The sequence below is a fragment of the Wolffia australiana genome, chromosome 11, assembly GCF_029677425.1.
Source record: "Wolffia australiana isolate 7733 chromosome 11, ASM2967742v1".
Classification (NCBI taxonomy): Eukaryota; Viridiplantae; Streptophyta; class Magnoliopsida; order Alismatales; family Araceae; genus Wolffia; species Wolffia australiana.
Genome location: NC_135845.1, coordinates 8,382,438 through 8,392,779, shown reverse-complemented (window position 1 = coordinate 8,392,779; position 10,342 = coordinate 8,382,438). Strand labels below are relative to the sequence as shown.

Below are 10,342 nucleotides of genomic sequence, written 5' to 3'. Positions count from 1 at the left end.
TCGTATAAAGTTCTAGAAACGAGTAACAGGCAACAAGTAACGGACAGACGACATAACAGCAGACAATATGCACGACCGGTGTAAGGGAGGGAAGACTTACTCGCACTCTACCATTGACTTAGTCAAAGATTCGTTTTATTCACTTGACAATGTCAACATCAACGATGAAATCTTGGGACTCCACAGACAGACGAGGACGTCAACATTGACGATGACGAGCCGACCCCTAGTTCCATTTACAAAAGTTGCCCAGTTAGGGAGTTGGCGTGAATTCCATTCCTGCAAATTATTTTAAAAAGAGGAAAAAACCCCGAGTCGCCGACTCGGCGACGAGTCGGACCGATTCCAAGTTTGGACGATTTAAAAAGGGGGGGGATGTACAGGAAATGGCGGGAAAGTTGGTTAGAAGGCACGAAGAGGATGAGAAGGGGAAGAACCTTCGTCTTCTCTGCTCGAGCGGATCGCAGACGATCAGAAGACGATTGAGACGAAGATTTCGCCATGGATCTTCTGGAAGAAGACGATCAGAAGACGATCGAGACGAAGATTTCGCCATGGATCTACCGGAAGAAGACGATCAGAAGGCAATTTTATATGTAGGAAGAAGACGATGAGAAGGCGGTAGAGGCGGATTGTTTGATCGTCTGATCGTGTGATCGTCACTTGGTCCTGTTCAGGACTCGGCGGGTGAGGTCGATCAGCGCGCGGCGGGAGATTAGAACGTCCTCGGTGTCGCTCTCCGGTAGCAGTTCTATGGCCTCTGCTGCAAGGCCGGCGTGCTCCGCGGCTAGAAGCCTCGTCCTCTCGATTCCTCGGCTTCGTCCTAGGTAATCCAGCGCCTGCGTGGAATTAAAAAACAACGTTTACAAAAGAATCGATCGATCTTCTTTCGGTTTTTGAAGGAAAAACTCGGTTATTATCTCGGTTATTACTCGCCACACGAAAACGAGTATATTTTTCTCATTCAGTTTGCGGCAGCTCGAAGATCCAGAAAACGAATGTGAGAACAGAAGCGTCGATGTATCTTTTTTTTGTTATTTTGATTATGGTTTTTTGACATATTTTTTAGGATTGATCGATTATTTTAGTTAACTCGCCAAAAGAAATTGAATAAATCTCGTCATTCAGTTTCCGGCAAGTCGAAGATCGAGAAAAAGAAAAGCCAGAAACAGAGGGATCATTGAACGAACGCGGAAAAAAGTTGAAATCGGAGGAAGAACGAACGCGAAATCGGCATAAAAAAACTCGGGTTCGCAAGAATCGATCCAAAGAAGCCTGTTCTTTGAACTCACCTCGTCTACATTTGCAGCGTCCGATAACCCTCGATCGACGACCTTCTGCAGCTGAGGAAACTCCTCCATGGCGAACAAAATCGGAGCAGTGATGGTACCCTGCAGATCATTAAAAAGCTGAGGATCTATCCAACAATGAAAACATCAAAAAACATTGTTTATTCATCCCCAAGATTGGAATTTGATTTACATGCCGAATGTCTGACAAGGCCCCTTTCCCCAGAGACGAAGTGCTGCCAGTGAAATCAAGAACATCATCGATCAACTGGTACGCCAATCCCTAAAGAACACCATCAATTCATAATTTTAATCAGCTCAGAAACTGGAAACCACGAAGATCAAAAACATGTTAAATCATTCTATGATTTACGTACCAGATTCCGGCCATAATCATATGCAAGGAGGGAGACCTCTGAAGTGTGACCCGCGAGCAAAGCAACTGCCTTGCAGCTATTGGAGATCAGGGAGCCCGTCTTGTAATATGTCTTCTGCAGATAGTACTCCATGCTGCGGGAATTGATGTGTGATTTAATGCAGGAGATAGAGATGAAGAGTAAAGATAAGAAGAAAAGGATACCTTCTCCGCTGTTCAGATGTGCTGGTCATTTGCATGGTTTCACCGGTGACGAGGTGCTCCACGACTGTGGCTAGTAATGAGACCACCTGCCAAACAAGAAGTGCTGCTCACTCTAACTGCGGCCTCACAAGGTACGTTCATATTTGGTATATATAAGGTAGTTACATGCATAGAATCTAGAAATTGAATTAGACCCAGAGGATAGCTTTTCGAATAATTCAAGGTCTTGTTCCTCCACACTGTTACGACCGCTCAACTGTTGTAAGCCCACTAGGGGCCTTTTCGAATGTTCATTTCCCATTAAATATGTGGCTCTCCTCATTGGAGGCCAAGACATTGAGTTAGAAGTGAGTCTCAAATTTTGATAACGACGATCCCGTCGGTGACATACAGTCCGACGGCCCTCATCCGTCTTGGCTATGTACACTTCGCCAGCCCTCCTCGTCGTCACTATCCTTGGCATTGTCCATGCCGCCAGAGACCTTCTCCTTCCCTTCTCTTTCTCGATACATCTCTTGAAAGGAACGTATCTGAGAGTTTGAACAAGAAGAAAACAAATGTATATTTTTCACCCACGCGAACTCACAAATCATACACAATGTTCCCCTCTTTTAGAGAGGTTGACAATCGACCGTTGGAATCGACGGTCATATTTCACTATGAGCGGGCCCATTTATAGAACATGGGCCCGGTAATACACGAGTACAGGGTTATTGGGCCGTATGATCTAACACCCCCCCTCAAGTTGGGTATAGATGTTGATCATGCCCAACTTGGACACCAATGCTTGAAACTATGGACCAGGAATCCCTTTGGTGAAAATATCAGCGATCTGCTCCAGAGACGAAATGTAGTGAGGTATAATGAACCCCTCGTCGATGCATTGTTTGATGTAGTGTCGAGCCACCCTGGCATGCTTCGTTCTTTCATGTTGAACTGGGCTTTTTGCCATAGCAATTGCTGATTTGCTATCGGAGTACAGAGTCATTCCTCTATCTGGAAAAACTTTCAAATCCTGCAAGATACCCTTAAGCCACATTCCTTCACATACTCCCTTCTTCAGTGCTCGGAGTTCAGCTTCTGCGCTGGATAAAGAGACCTCCTTCTGTTTCTTACTACGCCATGTAACAAGATTCCCTCCTATGAAACTGCAATAACCAGATGTAGACCGGCTGTCCTCAAATGATCCTGCATAGTCAGAATCTGTGTAGAGAACTACACTTGGCTCGCTTCCTCTGTTGAATAATAGGCCAAGTCCAATTGACCCCTTCAGGGAGGCTAGGATGCAATCTGCTGCACGTTGATGTGATTCCCGGGGATCATTCATGAATTGACTGAGAGAGTTGACTGCGAAAGCAATATCCGGCCGAGTGTGGTTGAGATAAAGTAGCTTACCAATGAGACGTTGAAATGAAGTCTTGTTTACTGGTGTGTCTTTCTCGCTTTGTTCGGCTTGTAACGTAACATTACTATCCACTGGTGTAGCTGCTGGTCGACAATCCAGCTTCCCTGTTTCCTTTAACAAATCAAGGATATACTTATGCTGAGAAAGTACGATCCCTGCCCGAGAGTAGGCCACTTCAATTCCCAGGAAATATGTCATTAAACCGAGTGCCTTTATGTCAAAGGATAGTGAAAGGTGTTTCTCCAAATTCTGAATGTCAGTGTAGTCATCTCCAGTAATGATGATGTCGTCAACATACACAATTAAAATTGCAATCTTCCCATGCTTGCCATGCTTTATAAACAATGAATGGTCGCCCTCACTTTGGAAGAATCCCACTGCTAACATTACTGCTGAAAATCTTCCGAACCATGCTCTCGGCGATTGTTTCAGTCCATATAAGGACTTCTCGATGGCTTCTATCCTACCATTGTAATCAAGTGGAGTGCCAGCGGGCTTCTTCTCTAAGCTACCAGTTTCTTGGAGAAGGTCCATTACATATACTGTAACATGCAGATAACATTGTAGTCAAACTCTTTCTATATGTTCCGAGCCAGTTGTTATATCAACACTGTCGTGTCATTCCTTGCCAATCTTCCCATGAAGGGTCCATGCTCCTAGAGCTCACACTAATCACCTTCCTTTACCGATCATGATAGGATCCCGTCTCCCCGTCATATCGAGAACTAGTTTAGATGTTTCCCCCAAATAGGGGCATTTTAGACATTTTCCAATATGCTTTTATTTTCCTTTAAATAGAACAACCCTCCCTTTCGGAGGGCAGACAAGGAAGTATCATCAAGTTGGTTTCTCTATCTTCTCGAGATGTCTATCCCCTCCCTGAGTGATATCCATTCCACAAGGGCCTCTCCTCTTGCGGATGACCATCCTCTCCTCTATAAAATCTCACGGATTCCTATTGCATTGAACAGTTTAAATACTTGATACACTAGAAATGGGCCTGGCCCATAAAGCTTTTGGTGCCTTAGGTGATCCTTTCATAAGTGATCTACTTGAGGGATGCATACATTACACAGAGAATAAGGTTACAGAGTAAACTAACAAATAGACAGTGCGAGAAGCGTCATAATATCTAATTATGATTTGGTTAAAAAATGCGAAACATAAGTAGCTTCTTTTTAATGCCACTCCAGTTCAAAAAATTTACCTCTGTATTTTTTAATGAAGCAAGTGCAACACAAGCCCTTGAGAGGAGAAAATCCCCTGCGAGAACAGCAAGCTGAGGGGTAGAAAAAATGAACGAAGTCAGAAAAAAATTTCATGCAGAAAAAAAAATTGAGGAATTATATTGTTCCAAACATTTATATCTAAAAAAGATAAATAAAAATAGTTCTGCTTCCTAAAGTCTGTGACGCATTGATCCAACAGATTAAATGTGGTACAGTAGAAATTTTTCATTCATTAAAGGTAGTTCCAAATTTTGCTTCACGAAGGAAAATTTTCCTTTACACAGTCTATAACGCATTGATCCAACATACTCCATATCCATATCATTTGTTTAATAAGGTATGCCCAAATCAATGGAGTTATTCAGGACCTCCTCGCACTCAGTATGAAGCAATGAAAGCATCAAGATGTAAGTTTTCAAATATCCATAAATCTGTTAATTCAGGGTCGAAGTGCTAGCCTCATTATATAATTCTTTAAAAAATGTCAAAATCACTCGTTTAAAAGAATCAAGAACCAAACTAAATATCTCAAATAATAAAACAAAAATATATGATTGTGGACTAAGATTGCAAGTACCTTATTACCCATAACCGAATTCAGAGAGCCAACTCCACGTCTTGTATCTGCATCATCTAACACATCGTCGTGAAGTAGGCTGGCCACCTGAATAATAAGCGGGTATAATAAGTAAAGGACAAGGCCCGATAACCATATGAATAAATGAGTGGAAAAAAAAATTAAACTGAGCTTAGGACAACCGACATGAATCATTTCTGTGATCTCTGCTATGCACTGTTGCTTTGCACGGGTATCCATTGATGAATCATGAGCCGTGTTATCGGTGGCAGAACTGGGCGTTGGAACGTTCAGGGCCGATGCCATGAGCAAAAGGACCTAAATATGATGGTCAGTAGTGATAAGCAATTTGGTAAAAACTATGAAAAAACATAGTATCCAGGATTTGAAAGTATTATACCAATAAAAAGCTGGAAAGGGTGGTAGGGTCCTTTTTGGTCAATTAGAATTTATGACTACCAGATACTCAGAAGTTGTCTCTGATACTGAATATTATAATGAAGGATCCTAGCATTGGAAGATATGGATACAAAAGAGAAGTTTTGATGGAATCTATGAGTTCTAACAGTCGGAACCCGGTTCTGATGTAAAATGTTTGGGTCCAAGGTCCCAACAGGGTGATCTATAGAGAAATACAGAGAGAGACGCTTAAATTTACAGAAAAAATATAAAATTTGAAAGAATCTGAGAGTATTAAAAAATCAAAGCCTGGCTCTGGAACATAGCTGTAAGGAGCTGATAGATGATCAAGAAAAGATGAGAGAAGAAGAGCAATACAAGAAGCCAGAACGGTCAATGCCTCGAAAATTTCTAAATACAGAAATTGTTGCCCTCACAACCCAATCATGCTAGGAAGAACTCCGGGATCATTCATCTGATGTGTGTTAAATATCTTCAAGAATCTTTTATTCCCCCCCCCCTAGGGCTCAGTCTTTGACTGAGCTTACCTTTGACTGGGTCTTCAGTGGTAAATTCTCTCACTAAAAAGTTAATGATTATCGGACTCATCTGGAGAATTCTAGAGAGAGAGAGAGAGTTTGGGATGGGAGAGGGGAATAATCTCTAAGAACCTGCATTTGGAATCAAATATTAGGATCATTGGATCTAACAAGAGAGAGAAAGAGGGAGAGATAAGGATGAAATTTTTTTTAATAAGACTATATGAGTCATAATTTGTCAGAATCTGGCTCTAACACTAAAAAGTCAGGGTCCTTGATCCTAGCAGAGAAAATCTAGAAAGAGATACCAAGGGAGAGAGATTGCAGAAAAGATACAAAAGGATCAAACCCAGGTAGGGATCGCCTCCTAACTAGTATTTATATACATTCTGACTGTCCCAGACAGGCCAAGCTACATGTTGCGAGCCTTGTATGTCCGAACACATAATGCTTGGGGCTGATGGCAAAAACCATCATCATCACCCAGAACCCATTACAGTCATCGTTATCGTCCACATCTTGTGTGACAATGACGGTTCTGCCCTCACCATCGTTACCCTAGGCGTGGACAAATGATGATGGACATGACAGTTTTGTCATCGTATCTCATCATTTGATTGAGGTTAACAGAGTAGCCTAAGGCTATGACATGATAAAATCAGCATCATCATCATCATCATCATCATCACCATCATCATCCAGTCGTCGGGTGGTTACCGCTTTGTCGGGTAACCACCTTAAATCACTTTTCAAAAAAAAATCATCATCCAGTCAAGGATGACTGCCGGGGACGAGGATAACACATCATTTTCCTCTTGTCATCATCAGTGATGGCAAACACTAGAAACAAACCAATTAAAAATTAAAGTCTGTAGGGGTATCTTACAGTGGGGCGGAACCTTTTTCCTTCGACACCCATTTTGAAGAAATATTCTGCCCCAGATGCCAGTTTTGGTACCTGACAGGAAGGAAATCAGCCATCAGTAAAATTCATAAGTAAGATAATAGTGAGAATTTCAGTCACACTAGTAAAATCTCGAGCTAGGAGAAGACCAGATGGTGCGGGAAAATTTCAAAGAAAAGGTGAAAATTGAACAGCCAAAAGTAAACTTGTCCAGACCTCTGTAATTATCATAGAGCGCAACCTGTTGGCCAGTACTGACAGTTCATCAGCAACAAGGGAAAATGGGTCCACCGTTTCCTGGAGAAAACATTAGAGCATGATAAAATGAGGGGATGAAATGACAGCGTAAGATGAAATTTGACTCACATAAATACATCCCTAACTATGTGAACTCTGTGGCAACCAAAAATAAAATTTTCAACAGGAAGCTCTTTCAAGGAAACAATTAATACTACCTCTGCCACGGTGACGCTATCTTGATCAAGTTGATATCTGGCATTGTGGTAGCAATGGGAACCACAAAACAAGGCTCCTCCGCCCTTCCAAACCTACTGAACCACAGGAAAAGGTGTGATTATGAAAGATCTCAAAATACGCATTGCTTGGCAGGAAATAACAGATAATAACGAGAGTTCCTTAATTATTGTCCCTTCGTCAGTAATTATTATCGATGCTCTGTCATCCCAGTCATAAACTCGCTTTTCTTGCATGTAACTTTGTGAATAAGGATTAATTTAGTCATCCTTCTTAGAAATCATAAACAATTATAACCATGTAGGACCTAAAAATCTCCTTACTGAGCAAGACTCTATCGATATCGAAAGCCAACGAGCCTTCTTCTAACTAGGAGAGCCAACAAGCAACGGGAAGTTTCTCATTTAGTTTCGGAACAGTTGATGTGAAGGCATTGAGAAGTTTAGAGAGATCGACTCTCTCTAGACATGCAGCACACTTCTATAGGTTTCTATAGAATTGACATACTTAACTGCTCTAGAGCATAGAATTGATGGGAGATATCATTCAGATACAAAAAAATGATAACCCAGAATAAAGCCTCATAAATCAGTAAACTCCAAATGAATTCACCCTGACTAACAAACCAAAATATTGAGTCATAATACCAAATATATGCTACTTTTGCCAGATTCAACCAAACAAAAAATTACTTCCTTCATATTTCGTGAGTCTTAAATCATTTTCCTCCTAAAACTCTCTTTCATCAATGATGTTGCGTCACTGAATATCTCGAAAGATGGAACTTTTATTTAAAGGAAGCTGAAATCGATATATGGTGGTGGATAAGATCAAGAAAAATGCATAGTGGAGTCTCGAATCTGAGGTTAGTCTGCGAGTAAGGCATAATCTGAGGGCGTGAAGGCCTTTGAATCTATGCAGAAAGTATAGGTCTGCAGAGCAATACTTGAATTATTTCTTCAAGTCACCAAGGGAATCCTTGAAATGCAACTTTCCTAGTTAGAATACTAATAGGGATCCATAAATCAGTAAAACATAAGAAATACAAAAGTGATTCCCTTGGTTTAAATAAAAACCGTCATTTTCATAAACTCATATGGATCACAGGAGGGAATTCAGAAATATGATCAAGAGAACTAATACTATTCTGGATTGAAGTTTTCGAGATGGCACAATAATCCACTCTCATGATCTGGGTAGACCTTGAGCTTAGCCAAGGTGATTTTCTTCATTCAAGAACACAGAACCAACAAAAACGGCACAGAACCATGATTCAACAACAATGAGGACAACGCAAGACTGGCAAGGTTCAATCAATTCTGACCTAAACGACACCAAAATAACTATAAAAACAAGAAGATACAAATGAAAAACAAAAATGATTCCATTATATTCAAGAGAAACGCCATTCCCATCAACCCATGAGCATCTAGAATTCGTTCAAGATAACTGATATTGTTCCAATTTAAGCCTTTGATATGACACAATGGTCAACACTAATATCCATTCAAGCCAAGGTGGACTTGAAAATTTTCAACCCGATTCATCCACACTCGATAAAAGCAGACAATTTTCCAATCCGATTTGAGTTTCGATTTGAATCGTTTGCACGTATGTAACCCACACAAGTGATGGGAATCCAGAAATACTATCAAGAGAACTAATACTATTAACCTATGACCATCGTTTTAGAAAAAAGACCACTAAGCCTTGAAGGCTCCAATACCCATAAAAATCAGCGTAGACTTTGATCCTTCTTAAGCTAATTCGGCCACACTCGATAAAGACGAACAGAAACAACAACGAAGAATGCGCACGGGCAACAACGATAAAGTTTCCACCCATAAAGACCTAGGTTGGAGTGTGTGCAAAAAGGAAACACAAAATTCATTCCCATATTTGAAAGAGAAACGCCGAGTTCATCAACACATGTAAGCCAGACAACAGACAGGAATCCATAAATACGATCAAGAGAACTCACATAATTCCGATTGGAAGCCTTCGACATGGCGCAATAATCCACTCTCAAATCCAATAAGGGCACGGTAATACATGAGCTTTTCGAGCTAATCTTCTATTTTTCTCGCAAAAACAGAGGGAGATGCAAGCACAAACGCAGAACACGGAAAGAATGAAGAGCCAAACAACGAAAAATTCACAAAACAGGCAAGTTTCTGAGTAAACGACAGAGTAGGAGGCAGAAAAAACGAGAAGATACCTCGAGGGAGGCGGATCTGGCGTCGGATGTGCAGGCGTGGGAGGGGGAGGAGGACGAGGCGGAGAGGGAAGAGAGGATTCTGGGGATGGGGCGAAGGGCGGAGGCGTGGCTGCTTCGGAGGAGCTGCCGCCAAATCGCCATGGCCGGAGAGGAGAGAGAACGGAGGAAGGAGAGAGAGGGGGGAGGGGGACTGTTTTGCAGTTTTGCCGCCGTTTGACCCTCTCTTAAGAGCTTTACACTAGGGGCTCTCAACAGAACACGTTCCTCTCTCTCTCTCTCTCTCTCTCTCTCTCTCTCTCTCTCTCTCTCTCTCTCTCTCTCTCTCTCTCTCTCTCTCTCTCTCTCTCTCTCTCTCTCTCTCTCTCTCTCTCTCTCTGTTTCCCTCTCTCTCTCTTCTATCTCTATCTCTCTCTATGTTACCTTCATTTCCTGTCTATCTCTCTCTCTGTTACCTTCATTTCATGTCTATCTCTCTCTCTCTATCTATCTATCTATCTTTCTTTCTCTCTCTCTCTATCTATCTATCTATCTCTCTCTATCTATCTATCTATCTCTCTCTCTATCTCTCTTTCTCTTTCTATCTCTCTGTTTCCCTCTCTCTCTTCTATCTCTATCTCTCTCTATGTTACCTTCATTTCCTGTCTCTCTCTCTCTGTTACCTTCATTTCATGTCTATCTCTCTCTCGCTTTCTATCTCTCTTTCCCTCTCTCTCTCTATCTATCTCTCT

General features: G+C 41.6%; 1 protein-coding gene across 2 annotated transcripts; it reads right to left on the bottom strand.

The window, feature by feature from the left end:
- Positions 1-261: 261 nt before the first annotated feature.
- GPS1 (geranyl diphosphate synthase 1) lies at positions 262-9,835 on the bottom strand. Of its 2 annotated transcripts, none has more exons than XM_078583169.1 (12): positions 9,615-9,835; positions 7,378-7,470; positions 7,139-7,219; positions 6,905-6,976; positions 5,267-5,398; positions 5,081-5,167; positions 4,482-4,553; positions 1,870-1,955; positions 1,667-1,799; positions 1,483-1,572; positions 1,293-1,391; positions 262-839 (listed from the first exon to the last, which is right to left on the bottom strand). In XM_078583169.1, exons 1-12 carry the CDS (start codon positions 9,753-9,755, stop codon positions 660-662), a joined length of 1,266 nt encoding a protein of 421 aa, XP_078439295.1. In that variant the 5' UTR covers positions 9,756-9,835; the 3' UTR covers positions 262-659. The 2 variants fall into 2 exon arrangements, with proteins under 2 accessions (XP_078439295.1, XP_078439296.1); XM_078583170.1 differs by having other exon boundaries at positions 7,378-7,473; positions 9,615-9,755.
- Between the last annotated feature and the right edge of the window lie 507 nt (positions 9,836-10,342).